The sequence below is a fragment of the Ciconia boyciana genome, chromosome 2 (genome assembly GCF_034638445.1).
Source record: "Ciconia boyciana chromosome 2, ASM3463844v1, whole genome shotgun sequence".
Taxonomy (NCBI): domain Eukaryota; kingdom Metazoa; phylum Chordata; class Aves; order Ciconiiformes; family Ciconiidae; genus Ciconia; species Ciconia boyciana.
Genome location: NC_132935.1, coordinates 161,167,683 through 161,182,659, shown reverse-complemented (window position 1 = coordinate 161,182,659; position 14,977 = coordinate 161,167,683). Strand labels below are relative to the sequence as shown.

General features: G+C 41.0%; 1 protein-coding gene across 14 annotated transcripts in view; it reads right to left on the bottom strand.

The window, feature by feature from the left end:
• The window catches only part of KMT2C (lysine methyltransferase 2C), a 204,178-nt gene that overhangs the window by 120,459 nt on the left and 68,742 nt on the right, over positions 1–14,977 (bottom strand). For all 14 annotated transcript variants that reach the window (XM_072854734.1, XM_072854729.1, XM_072854731.1 and 11 more), the window contains 3 exons: positions 6,366–6,572; positions 2,427–2,566; positions 683–792 (listed from right to left, as the gene is read on the bottom strand). In XM_072854734.1, coding sequence (XP_072710835.1) covers positions 683–792; positions 2,427–2,566; positions 6,366–6,572 — 457 coding nt within the window. The remainder of the gene's footprint in view (positions 1–682; positions 793–2,426; positions 2,567–6,365; positions 6,573–14,977) is intronic.

Sequence of the window (14,977 nt, the reverse complement as noted above, 5' to 3'; positions counted from 1 at the left end):
AAAATAATCTACCAGATATGATTAAATATGGCCAAAAAAATATAGTTACATGTGGTAAAACCAATGTGAAACAGGTCTCTTCATCATTTAAAAATGCTATCAGAATATGACACCAGAAGGAGTCCATCCTTTTCAAAGGTACCTACTTTTCCAAATGCATTACCATTTCAAATTAAAAGACTAAATATTTATATATGTATTTCTATCAATATTTAAAGTAACAACATAGGCTTTGTGGTAAACACTAGTGTTCCTATACTAACATGCTTTTTGAAACTGGTATGAAAGTAAATGAGAATTTTTTTACTACATTTGAATCCTATAATTTCAGATACAAACTGGCAAAATAAGTATTTCCTCTATCTAGCAGAGCATTTGCTAATTTGAATTCAACTTTCCTTTTGTCTGTAGTTTGTTTTGGTCAGTCAGGTACTTCCTGATTCTAGTTACCTCAGAACTAATTAATGATATATTCCACGCAACTCCATAAGCCTTTTTAGTAAACTGCAACAGTAGCTTTTATCATGAAGACCTGTCCAAAGAAATCTTATTATACATGTAAGCTCAGAGATCCATATGTGGATATTTTTGGTCATACCTTGTATTGCATTAGTCTACTATCTTTTTTTCAACCCCATCCCCTATTTTCTTACTGGCTTAAGCATTCAAGTCTTTTACTCACTTCTGTGCTCCCTGAGACAACAGCTTTGTCCACGTTCACCGATAGCTGCTCTTCAGTCTGGCAGACTCCCAATGACCACTCCGCACAGCGGTGATGAGCCCAGCAATGACCTAATGTGTTATGAAAGAAAAAGAGCTTTGGTGGTACAACTCCATCAAGCACTTCCTGTAGGTATGAAACTTAGTTCTAGTAGTAAATACTTGACAGATAAAATTAACAGTCTTTCTACTTCCTGTTTTTCTTGTTGCGACATTTAATGCCCTTATTACCATACACTAAATATATTGCAGTTACTATCAGACACTAAATATACTGCCATTTTTTTGATACCTAACACATCTTCCTCTTCATTTTGGCACATTCTGTATATCTGTTTCTAATTTTCAGATGCTCGATCATATAATTGTAACAGTAGGGTGTATATGCAATGTTTGTGTGCGAGACACATGGAGAATTACATTCGATCTTGTATTTCACTGTGGATAAGCCAAGAGTTCATATATAGACAAATGTTATGATTCCCAAGGACCAGATACAGATCTGTATGTTAATGTAGAACATACTCACATGATGCTTTAGAATTCTACACAAAACTTTTAAAAGCTCAAAATACAGCATGAACAGAGACACCATATAAATGACTGAGAAAACTGTGTCAATACAACAAACACATTATGGAGATATAATTAGAAAAGTTTATCTACATAAAACAATTCAGAATTTGCAGAATTCAAAAGGTATCTCTCAAAAGGAGTTTCTAATTTAATTCTGGGACAAACAATGTAAATGATGCATACTTCCAAAGGAATTCTGTGACAGCTTTATACTAGATTCAAAATGATGCTTTGCATTAGCTGTTGAAATTAAGTACTTGGTCAACTTAATCATTCAGCAACAAAAAAACTTCCCCAAAAATCTCTCTTAAGGGCCTGGGAAGAGTAGTCTACAAATAATAACAACTTAAAAAAATTTAGACTGATAAACCTCCCCACCTATCCACACACACTATGGTATAACTATTTAAAGTAAACCATTAAATTTTATTTTTTGTTTTTAATTAGACTTTGAAATGAGTTTCCACACTCATGAAAGAATGACATTTATATTATTGCACAAATATATTTCCATTTTTGAGGCAAAATACGTGAGTGGACTACTGGTATCGAAGCATTTGGACATAGATGCTTTCTGAAAAAGTAATTCATAACTGAGTAAAAACAAAAGTTCCATTAAAATGAAAAGAGCAGATGACAAACTAGACAGCTTTCTGACAGAAAACTTGCAGATACTGGAAACATGCAAGTGTATTATGCCTCTATTGTTCTAGCAATACTGCTCTTTTAAATCTTCCGTTCCATTATTTCTGATAACCCCGCATTAGCAGCAGGAAATTAGGTAAGGCTACAGGATTAGGACTTTAAGAATTACATTAAACTGTGTCTCATTTCTTTTTCCTTTTCTCCACAAAACAGAATCATGATACTGAAGATATTACTACTTGAACACCAGTTCAGCAGTAGATTACAAATATTTCCCCATACAAAGCTGACCATGATTCTGTCCAGTACTTGAAGAGGAGACTACAAAAACACCACCTAACATTGGCAAAAGCTACGAAAGCATCATCAGACACTTGACAAACACCAGAGCACAGAAAATCAACAGCTGAAAAACTTCACTCACTGTCATTGTAGCTACAGTACTACTATTGGATAGAAAAAAGGAGGATAGCGACATATCTTACCTGTTGGCTCAAATAAGGCTTGAACATCAATGTCATCTGGTAAGCCAACTAAACTGAGTTCATCCCAGAATTTGACAACCTGATCGTCAGAAGCAGTTTGGGTGCTTACACTTGTACATGATGCTATACTCGATCGAGATCTGTATCGGGGAGCAGAAAAACAAACTTAGAAGTGACCACATTCTTTGTTCAATTAGCTAGATACTCGTAAATGATCCAAAACTCAGGGAAAGTGAGTATAAATCTTTCCAAACATGATAAAATATAAATCAACATGAACAAAAATCTTTCTTCCTCATACTTTAGCCCAACATTTTTTCCAATAACAAAGCTTTCAGCTAAAGCTGCTATTCAATAGACAAAAAAAAATGCTTGGTAAAATGCCCCTTTCCCCAGCCTGCTCTCTTCCAGTTCTTCAGGACACACATGCTTCTTTTCTTGAAGCCCCCTTCTGTTTGATATTAAAACTTGCCCAACCCTAGGAATGGAGAATTAGGTAACAGCAAACAGTCTGTGTTACTCTGGGGAAGAAGAGATGTAGAAGGAAGAAAAAAGAGTGGTGTAAGGGGCGAGCACCATCTGCAGCTTTGATATGGTCCTCTCCCTGCAGTTTTAACAGCTGGTCCAGAGTACAGCATTGACAGTATCCTCAAAGGAGACTACCATGGCCAGAGGTAAGGTGCCTAGATAAAATACAGCAGCTATGGGCAGAAGATAGAAAAAAGACCAGGAGTGAAAAAGCTGCTTGGAAGTAAATATCTTTATCCAATGCCACCAAGATGTTAGGGGGGGGGGGGGGGGACACTGAAAAATGCAGTGATACAAAGACTAGCAGATTGTGCTGACATGGGAGGATCTAGTTTATAGCCTTATTAATTTGTTCCCCAAATTCTAATCTCAACAGAAAACAATTAATAAAACTCAGATTACTCCTTTTAAAAAAAGGAGCGATGATTCCTCCTCCTTTATTTCCTGCAGGCAAAAAACTATCTTGGACATCTAAGGATGTGCATTAGGCTTACTGACAAAAGAGACCTGATCTCTGATGCTTCAACAGCTGGTAGGAAAGGCGGTGCTGTGTTTTCTATTAAGGTTCTTTGAACTTCATTATTCTTCCCCATTAATAACTCAAATGTATACATTTGCTGCTACTTCTGAGTTTCTAGAGTTGAGACAGCACAAAACCACCTCTCCTTCCTGACTGCTCTCCTGATTATAACCTCTAAAAAAATATGCTGAAAAACAACCAATCTCCAACAAGCCAAGAGATACAGAAAGTGCTGGAATTCTAACCTGCGATAACTTTGCCTTCCTGACAACCATGTGTCCTTTACTTCAGCAATTACATTCAGAAATACATGAAAAAAAACTTAGCCGGGGGGGGTGGGGGGGTGCCAACCCTCTGGTACCACCAAAAAAAGTTTAAAAATTTTCAATTATTACATGATATCCTCATAACCCACACCATGACAGAAGCTGAACATAAAAAAACAAACAAAACCAAACCTGTTAACTCTGGCACTATCATCATTAAAACTCCCCTTACTAAAGCATTAAATTAACCCATTCTGTTCAATAAAGCTGGTTCCTGCACACTGCCCGTGTCCAGTGGAGCCACTTCTAACATTAAACTGCTACTCAAAACACAGGACTTAAAGCGACCATTAAGAAAAAACTAAATCCCCATTGACAAGGCACGTTCATTAATGTGAAAGCCTTCTCACAAGATCAAACTGACCCATTTAACAAACGTCCCCATTTCATCTGCAATTAAGTATTTTTTGAGTGTCTTTTGGTCAGATTTGAAGAACAGCGGCCCTGCCCAGCCCGCGACGCCACGGCCCCTCAGGCGGCCACGGCCCCTCAGGAGGCCGCGGCCCCGCCTCCCTTATTGTTCCACTTCCTCGGCCGGGCCCCGCGGGCTGGCGGCGGCCCCGCGCCCGCAGCCAATCCCCGGCCTCCAGCGCGGCGCAGCCGGGCCCGGGCCCGGGCTCGGGCTCGGCCCGGCGGCAGCCGAGGGCCCTGCGCCGCCTGCGCTCCCGCCAAGGCTGCAAACCCCTCTGCCGCGCAGCCGGCGCTGAGCGATCCGCGGGTTCGCAGGCAGCCGCTGAAGCGAAACCGCGTCTAACCGCGGGGACAGCCCAAGACCCCGGTGACAGAATCCCTGTACCGATGGAAAAGAACTGGCTGGATGGCCGGGCCCAAAGAGTGGTGGTGAATGGAGTCAAATCCAGTTGTCAGCCAGTCACAAGCGGTGTACCCCAGGGCTCTGTGCTGGGGCCAGTTCTGTTTAATATCTTTATCAATGATCTGGATGAGGGGATTGAGTGCACCCTCAGTAAGTTTGCAGATGACACCAAGTTGTGCGGGAGTGTTGATCTGCTTGAGGGTGGGAAGGCTCTGCAGAGGGACCTGGACAGGCTGGATCGGTGGGCCGAGATCAATTGTATGAGGTTCAACAAGACTCAGTGCCAGGTCCTGCACCTGGGTCACAACAACCCCATGTAACGCTACAAGCTTGGGGAAGAGTGGCTGGAAAGCTGCCTGGCAGAAAAGGTCCTGGGGGTATTGGTCTACAGCCAGCTGAATATGAGCCAGCAGTGTGCCCAGGTGGCCAAGAAAGCCAATGGCATCCTGGCTTGTATCAGAAATAGTGTGGCCAGCAGGCCTAGGGAAGCGATCATGCCCCTGTACTCAGCACTGGTGAGGCCGCACCTCGAATACCATGTTCGGTTTTGGGCCTCTCACTACAAGAGAGACATTGAGGTGCTGGAGCGTGTCCAGAGAAGGGCAACGAAGCTGGTGAAGGGTCTAGAGCACAAGTCTGATGAGGAGCGGCTGAGGGAACTGGGGTTGTTTAGGCTGGAGAAAAGGAAGCTGAGGGGAGACCTTATCACTCTCTACAACTACCTGAAAGGAGGTTGTAGAGAGGTGGGTGTCGGTCTCTTCTCCCAGGTAAGAAGTGATAGGATGAGAGGAAATGGCCTCAAGTTGCACCAGGGGAGGTTTAGACTGGATATTAGGAAATTTTACTTCACTGAAAGGGTTATCAAGCATTGGAACAGGCTGCCCAGGGAAGCGGTTGAGTCGCCATCCCTGGAAGTATTTAAAAGATGTTTGGATGAGGTGCTTAGGGACATGGTATAGTGGTGGACGTGGTAGTGTTAGGTTTACGGTTGGACTCGATGATCTTAAAGGTCTTTTCCAAACTATACGATTCTGTGATTCTGTGAAAAACTCAGGGGCAGAGAGATTTAAAAAACACGCTTCACCGATCGGTCACGTCTTACGTGGCATCACCAGACGTGCCATATGCTGAACAAAACTTCACCACGTTCCTGTCATTTTTCAGAATTACTGAAAGGTGGAACCAACCTGAGAGGACTCGGGATGCTGCCCTTTCGATAGTACAACCATGCTGTTGGGAAACCTGCCAACGAACCCCACTTCTGAAGGGTAAGAAACACATGCCATGTGCCATGTGCCTGTAACGATACTGTCGCCATTGCAAGAGCCAGCTTTGGAGGGCAAGGGGAAAAAACTTCAACAAGATGGGATGCTAGTTACTCCGGTCTACAAAATACACGAAGTGTCAGAAGTCCATTATCTTCTGCTCTTGCGCATACTTTTGCTTCAACCTCACAAGTAGATCTGTGCTTTACAATAACTATGTTTCTTTTCTATGTTCTTCCAGAGTCAAGACTCTCACTGGAGGGGAGAAACCAACCACTCTTCAAAAAGCGGAAGAGACAGCTATTCCTATACTGCTTGCATTTGGGTGGGGTTTTTTTTGTTTTTTTTTTTAAAAAGACTAATATCAATGAACTGCGTTTTCACAAGTACAAGTTATTTGCCTACTGCAGTACAGTATCTGTAAAGATGCCTCCTGAATGTCATGCAAAACGAAAACCTTACATATTTATTGTAGAACGGACTTACTTCTTCTGTCCTCTTTGTTTGCGCGGCACTGAGTTTTGCCTTGGAGTTCTCTCGCAAGCTCCATCGGTGCTGTCGCTGGCTTCACTCTTACTTAAAGGCTGGTTTTTCCATGGGATAACATACCCAGGAGTTGGACTGAATTGTTTTAAGTCTCCTTGTCCTAATGAGCTCCGTTCTCCACAGTAACAAAAGGCGCAGAGTTGTTCGCTGTGAAAGGGAAGATAATTACTTCTTTTTTGGGGGGGAACCAGCAGAGAATACCCCATCAAAGAGCAACTTTCATGCCAATTTAACCCTTTATAACAAAATAATAAAAGCTCCCAAGTGCTGTCAGGTATCAGAATTCAGCATTCAGGAACGCTATTTCCAGCTAATTTAAAGTTACATTAAAAGAACTTTTTTGTTCACAAAAGTGCATGATTAACAAAAAAACCCACATGTAATAATGAAATGATTAATATAACCTTTTTGTTCAAAAATTCTGTATCTCTAGACAAACGCTTGCTAAAAGGCGTCAGAAAACAGGGGGAAAAAAAAAAAAAAACAAGAAGAAAAGAATGGGAGGAAGAACTTTATTAACACCTCACACCCATTAAAGGAACTCAGCGTTGCCATCACAGAAAAGGCTTTTCTGAACACAGAACATTACTACACAGATCTTTCCGTAAGCACCTACACCTCATGTGTAACACAATGTTCAAATACTATACACCAAAAGGTTTAATGAAACATGGAAAAAAAACCGGAACAATGAGAAATTCACAGCAATGGCTACAGTCACGCATACCAGGGCATACAACATACACAAATCCAAATATTTAAAAACAAAACAATACCTAAAAGTTTTACTAGAGGAAATGTACATTTACAGAACTGTGACCGCTACAATATCCCTGCACCATTTGCAATTACTTTTTAACATGCATAACATAGCAACAGCACTGAAATGACAGCTCTGACAGCGCTCCTTGTGTCACATCATATGGAAACTACTGAAAAATATTTCTATAATAAACATATCCACAAACTTAAAATGCGAACTTCTGCAACTAATGCAGTTTGCATTAAAGGAAGGCCATTTAACACATCTTTTTATGCTTAAATGAGCAATTTGTTTTCTTCATATTTATGCCCCTCAGACCCCAAAAAGATGCCTCAGGGAATCAGGCACTTGGATAGAGGCTCAGTTTAGCCTGGAGCCCATTTAAATAGATTCCAGTACATAGGCAAGGTGGCACATTTGGGTTTGGGGCACTCTGCGTTGGGTGGGTGAGTGGAGGGAGGTAAGGTGGGAGGAAGAGAAAACCTTAAGGCTAAACTCCTGTATAATATTCACTAAATGCTGGGGAAAAAAAAATACAGAGTGCCTGTGCTTTTCAGCCAGGTGAGGCAAGAGCACTACAAGTGGGTATGTAAAATGCCTTTCAACTTCTCCACTATTACGGTACTGGTAATACCAGACAGTCAGATGCTAAGGAAGGGAGCAGCTCGTCACGAGCCCAAAATGAAGCCAAATACTTTTACTTATGCTCTATAGGTTGGATTGCACTTTCCCTAAGGCAGACAGACCTTTGGGGACATGCAGGTTGGTGGGCAGGTAAAATAGGTCCCATCATGGTACTCAAACTAAGACCCTACCATAGTACTGTTAGGAAACACTCATCCTCATATTCATGGCCTCGGTCGCACATCCCTCACTGATCCTGCCTGAGCACAGGATCAGTGTGAGCCAGCACAACCACCGGAGCTGACAGTAAATGTCTGACACGTTCCAGAAATCTTTAGAAAAAGGTACCCGAAGATAAATAGATGCAAAGAAAATATGGATAAACGTAGCATAAGAATGCAGAAAAATGAATAGTCACGGCTAAACAGTACATACATCTATTTTAAAGCTAGCTTTCAATGTGACAGAGCAACAAATAAATTATTTGTATGTCAGTGAATATAACCACCAGGCTACCAGTGAAACCTGACCTGACCTCGCAGGCAGAGTTTGGAAGAAGGGAAAGCAAAGCTATTTATGCTAGTTGAGACTAGAGAGACTTTTGAGGAGACTTAAACAGGCAGCACCATGGTATATAAATTACACTAGTTACAAACACAAGATTATCCACAGTGGAATAAACAATTATTCATACATCCTGTTAGGACAGACTATCACTGCTCATTAAAAGACTCAAGGATAATTATGACTAAATAAACAAAGCTCCTTAAAGTGAAGTTGTAGCAAATACACAATAATGTTAAGGTTTATAAAAGAGAAATACGAAGCAGTAATTACAAAAAAAAAAAAAACCTAACTTTTAAGCGGTACTATTTGAAAAAGGAATACAGGGGTAAAGCTGATATTTCTGGAGCATGTAAAGCAGCTCCGGTATCACAACTTCCAGCAGTAGCTTTCTGCAGGCAGAGTGAAGTGAAACAACAGGAGCAGCGAGTTTCACAGCTACTCTGCAGCATGGTGTGGACAGCTGTGAAGCTGTCAAGAATCATATGGTTTGTGCTACTGCTCCTGTTCCAGCAAAGCTGGGGACCGCCGCTGAAGCAAGCACTCGAGCACTCGCCACAGAGAGGGGGCTGGGGGAACCCTTCACTGAACGTTTGCGAACACACGGATGCAGAAGTAAAAGAGAGGAGCAGCAGAACATTCCCAGACCACAGCCAAGAGACCGTGGGGCTGAGATAGAGGGGAGGGATTATAAAAAGGGGGGGGGAAGGGTTTCACACTTTTTCCAGGGAGGGTAAGCAGAGGGGCTTCAAATGTATCAGGCCCCCAAATACCTAGAAACAACCAGCAGCAGCGTACTCCCTGCCTCGCATCTGGATGCTAGAGAGACCCTCCACATGAAAGCCATGGTCCTCCACTTCCCAACATGTCATGTTGCTGACTTGTCATGCAGTACAAAGTGGCCAGTTCCATCACGTTAGCCTTTTACGTTTAAGTGCTCAGTAAATATTTTAAGTTATGTCTGTATGGGCAGAAGGTAGAGTTTTTTTATTCCTATCATCTGAGGATTGCAGAAAGTACTTACAAATCTACTTTCCATATGTCAATATGCAATTAGAGGATCTAAATCTGTGATGCAAGAAGAGCTCTCATATTGAAGATAACAAAACTGAGATACTGGCAACTCTTAAGATCAAACCCTAGATCTGTTATCATAATTAGCATATTTTCAGAACAGGCTAATTCAAAATGGGATAACAAGCAAGAGACGATGTGTCACATATCTTTTTATACGCTACTAAGGAAAAAAAGAAAGAGAAAGCTCACCAATACTCCATGTAAGATATATCTATGATGCTCCAACCCAAAATATAAATTCATCATATTATATGTAACTTCAACTTAATTCCTAAATTTTCCCAGAACAAATGCTACCTTTTTATATAGGTTTAAAATTCCACAGGTGGTTTATTACCAGTAGGTGCTTATACAACTCACCTCATCCCAAAGAATCTCATACATCTGTATGCACACAAATTTTAATACATGATGCAGGGAAAAAAAAAAAGTATGTTCAGAACAAACCAAACATACAACTGGGTTTAGGGGAATGCAGTAAGAGGCAATAAGGCTAATGTCTGAGGCTAATGTCTGTTCCTACCAAGCCATGAGAGGAGATCCAGACTTGGATCTTGTTAGAAAGATGCCTTTTCTAACAAGAAACATGTCACAAGCCATTTTCTTCTACAAGTTCTTATTTCATCGAGTTGTCCTACCAGTGTCTCTTCCTCAAGAAGAATTTACTCAGCCCCCTGACAAGAATCTAAGATGCTACAATCCTCCACAGTCCACATCCCGACAAAGGAAAATAAAATGCCCTCCAGCAGTTAATCCTGGAGGAAGGGAGAACAGTCACTATTTCCTCTACTTGACCAATGACATACAGTCATTAGGACTCATCCTAAAACACAGACTTTCCCGTTGAAAGGAGCTCATTTCAACACATGCAGTATTGGGCAACTAGTTGCACAATATTAAATTACAACCAGAGAAACATCTTCTGGTTTGCTTGCAAATACTGTCAGAGAATTAAGGTAAAATCGACAGTCCCCAAAACTTTTTTTAACAGAATTAAGGCTGACCATCAGGATTACCAACACTTCAAGCCCACACAGTGCCACTGTAGTTATACTCCTAAGAGTAAGCAGAAGCCCCTCCTGGATCCTTCTGAGTTGGGAAATGGCACTGGGGTATCCTGTGTCAGCCACGGCTCCTTGATAATAAGCAGATGTGCAGACTGACTTACGTAAACATGTTTTGTTTATGCAGTGTCCTGTATCTCACAGATCTACGCTTGTGTCTGCATGAGTACTGTGCTGTGCAGCTGGTGGAAATCTTTAGATTGGTCCATGTGAGTTAATGTGACCCTCAACAGTATCAGATGTGACCTCTCACTCTCCTGCCCATTCTTCATACCTGGGTAGAAGGCACAGCAGTCTGCAACGCTATGGGGCACTGCCGTCCACCCGCAACTCTGTGTATACAGCTGGGGGAATAAATTTCCCTTCCTCATTTTCATAGGAGTAACTTCCTTCCATGTCTCCAGGATCCCCGTACAGCTAAATGCTGAGGAAGACAGCAAGTGGCGTATGTTGAGCACGTCTATCGGTAAGACGCTTGAAGTTATACAAACCTTTATAGTAGTAAATGGTGAAGGAGGCAGACGAAAGAAAATCTTATGGCCTCCTGTTCTGCAGAGAGGTGTTAAAGGTCCCCTTCTTTCAAGAGAACACGCACGGGGGAATCCAAGCATCCCACAGAGATGAACGGAAGCTGACAACAGCAGGAGACATACAAACTCATGGATTCAGCTCAAGAGATGCTCTCCTCTTACCTCTTCTCAAATCCCTCCCAGCCTACTGTGGGACACCAATTATCAAAGAAGTTTTACTGTGCAGTCACCATTTCAATCAACCTCATTAAAAGCAGAGGTTGTTGCTGCTGTTTAAACAGGAAAAGGCAATGGATTATACCTGAGAAAACCCAAGGCATGGCAATTCCAGTAAGATCCACTAGCTATAACCATCGCCTTAACATTAAATACTGAGTTACAGATGACCACAACTGCCATTTGCCATGATAACGATTGCACTAAAGTAAAAAAAAAAAAAAAAATTGGAAAATGTAAAAATAAAGATCTATTCCATTCATGCTCTGGGTTGAAAAAGAAGGTGAAGAGGGTATCATTTGATTTTTGCTATGAGTTTGTTTGTTTTTAAAGGAATTATGCAATATTTTTCCTCAGTGTCTGGAAATGCCTTCAGGATGTCTTTTTCACACACTCTTTAGCATTTTTGAAAGGTGAAACTGAGAAGCATAAAACCTTGGGTTGTGTCGGCAAAGTTGTTACAGCAATTTAAAATGTTTTTAACATCTATTTTTCACAATTAAAATTAAGCTCAGCAAAATGAAATGGAATACCTGTGAGCAAAACAGAACTTCAGAGCATCGTTTGTACTGATTACTGAAGCAGACTGATGAGAATTGGCCTTGAGAATACTTCTCCCACCTAACCCTGTCAGCAGTTTTAACATATGTTAAAAGGCTAAATTAAACCCTACAGGGGACCTACTATTTATTTAGCTATGCCAAGTTGCGCTAATGCACAAACTACTTTGCCTTCACTCTCGTTTTATGTTGTGTTATTTAAAGAGTAAATTGTTTTTCTCTTTAGTGAAGATGCACCATTGTATCATTCATGTAAATTCAAATCAAGACCTGCAAGCTGTATTTTAAGTGGAAAAAAAAGATTTCTGGCTTAAAACAATGCCAGCGGTCTGCATCAGTGTGAGTTCTAATATATGTGAGACATTCACAGAGGTGAAGCTACTCTAAAACTCAGGGGTTTAGATTAAGCTTTTCAGCTTCATTTAAATATCCTGTAAATATCTGGACCTCAATAATGAAGATGCTTGAAAGGAAACTAATGAAGAAAACTGATTAGGTGGTGCGTAACAACTTCACATTGATACAGGGTTAACAACCCAATAAATCACCCTTCTGAATGAACGATACCAAGGATAGAGAAGGATGAAAAGTGCAACATAGAGACACCACAAAGAGAAAGATGCAAAAGTTCTCAGCTGCAAGCTATATTTAAGCGTTTGACATGCAAAGTGTTCTCTTTCCAACAGGAAACACAATCACAAAACAACTTGAAATTTTGAAGTGGTTTGACACTATTACACAGAGTTGGTTTTGAAATGAGTATTTAACTTGTGCGGCACAATTCCTTTAAAAAAAGGAGGGCAGAAGGGAGTTCATGTGAACTTCAGGTGAAGAATTTTAAAACTTTAAGTTTGCACAAAGCAATTAAACTGCATTAGACAATAACCGCTTTCCAATTTTTTCAAACCAGCACAGTTGGAGTTCTACAGCCATATAATCAACTTAATGATACTCTTCTCATTTGAAAGAAAGAAAACATTACCCTCCAAACACCACCACCAAAACAACACATTTTAGTGACATTTTAAAATTCAAAAAATATGAAAATATGCTCTTATTCACCATCAATATGTCTCAGCTTTAATTTAAACAAATGTTTAAAGCTCAGCTAGGATTTCACATACCCTAAATGCACGAGGGGTTACCAGAATGCCAGAGCTGAATAAAGTGAATTTAGAGGTCTACTCCAAGTCCATCTAGAAATCATTCTTTAATGTCCAACTGAACTGACTTGTACTCTCAAACAAAAATCCCATATAGAATGCAACTGTGTGCATACCTGAAGGGCGATACCTCACACCATTTTGAGAGGTGATTTAACCTGCAAATGATAAAATCCAAATAAAAAGTACAGTGGCCTGTATCTTTGGTGTGCCTTTGTGCCCAGAAAGTATTGTCTGTTCAAGACAAACTCCCTCTCTTGGCAAATCAACACAGTTCACACCAAAACTGCATAAACCTCGCAGAGGTGGCAGCACCTCTTAGGAGGCAACTTCATATGAACACTAAGTTGGGTCTTACTACCTGAAAATTACTGAAATTTAACATATACCAAGTTGGCTTTAAACAGCATTTTTTCAAGAAAGTTTTATCAAAATTGTTCAGTTACATTAGGGAATGGAAAAACATGCTGTTCTGCCTAATTCAAACTTTGTATTTTTTCTTTGGAAATATGTTTACAGAAGAGATGAAATACAACAAAGTGGGGCTCTTTAGTCAAAACTGCGCTGGGTCAGGTTAAAGGTCCACCCAGCCCTGTACGGTCAGTGTTAGAAATAGGATAAGCAGATACACAGGGGATATTAAAGAGCAGGGCAAACATATGATACTAGCCATGCCTCCCAGTACTTTCAGTTCAGGGCCGCCCTGTATCAGCTGTGATTCCTATATATTCGATAATTCTCAGTTTCTCTTTCATGAACTTGCCCCGTCTGCTCTTGAACTCACATAAGTTTTCAGCAATCCACAACATCCTTTGGCAAGGATTTCCATGTCACTCTGGATAACTACCTGCTGTGCAAAGAATCACCTCCTTTTATTTTGCATCTGGCCCTTCTAAGTTTCATTTGACAGCCCTCAGTTTCTTGCATTAAAAGAAACTGAACAGTCAAGATACAGCCACCCTCCCCATGCCACCTATGATTTTGAAGCTTCTTATCTTCCTCCTCCAATCTCTTTTACAGACTGAAGGGTCCTAGTTTACTTAACTGGAACCTACTCCAGATCTTTGATCAACCTTTCTGCTGTTCTGTGGAACTTTTAAAGTTTTACTATATTCATTTTTGGAGTTACAGATACACTTTCTGTAACTCTATGAAAATAAGTTCAAACTCGTTTCTCCAAATGTTTCTAACCTCACCAAGTAGATCACATGTGCTCAAGCAAAGCGTTAGCACGTCGAAGCTACAAGCTCAAAAATTCTCTCTTCGCTAAGCACGCTCCATTCTCTCTCAGTCCCTATGTGCAAGCAGACTCCATATGCACCAACCTTACGCTGTGAACGAACATCCTTCCAGCAAAGGTTACAGACACTCACAGGGATCATCTCTGCAACTACAGCTTAGGGATGCTGTGAGTCCAGATTTTGCCATTTAAATTACCTGTACTTTCAATCAGCTTTGAAATGGAAGCGAAGGAAGGAATGATGAATGAATAGGCAGGGCACGACAGAGGGCTCGCTGTGCGAGGGAAATGGAAGGTGATGGGGAAACAGCACAAGTGACTGTGGGGCGTAATACAGACCACACAGAAAGCCAAAGGAAGCAAGAAGAGAACACAGTCTCAGCTGACAAGGAAAATGAACAAGAAAATGGAGACGGGGGTGAGAAGAAATACCATGTCACAAACATCTGTCTGGGAGCCACTGGAGATGGAGGGAAGGAAAATGCAGACCAAGTGAAGTGACAAAAAAGAAGAAACCACAATGGAGTGGAAACTGAAAAGATGGTTAGAACTGATGAGCAGAGACTAGGATTAGGAAAGTAAAGGGAATGGGAATATGGTGAGGATTCAACAACGTGAAAAAAGACAAGAGTCGGACAAAGAAAGCTGAAGTCGGGGGGAAAAAAAAAACAGAAAAGGTGACATTTGGAAGGAATGAGAGAAGATGCTGCATTCACTCAACACTGAAACAGAACTAAAGATCCCAGACTCT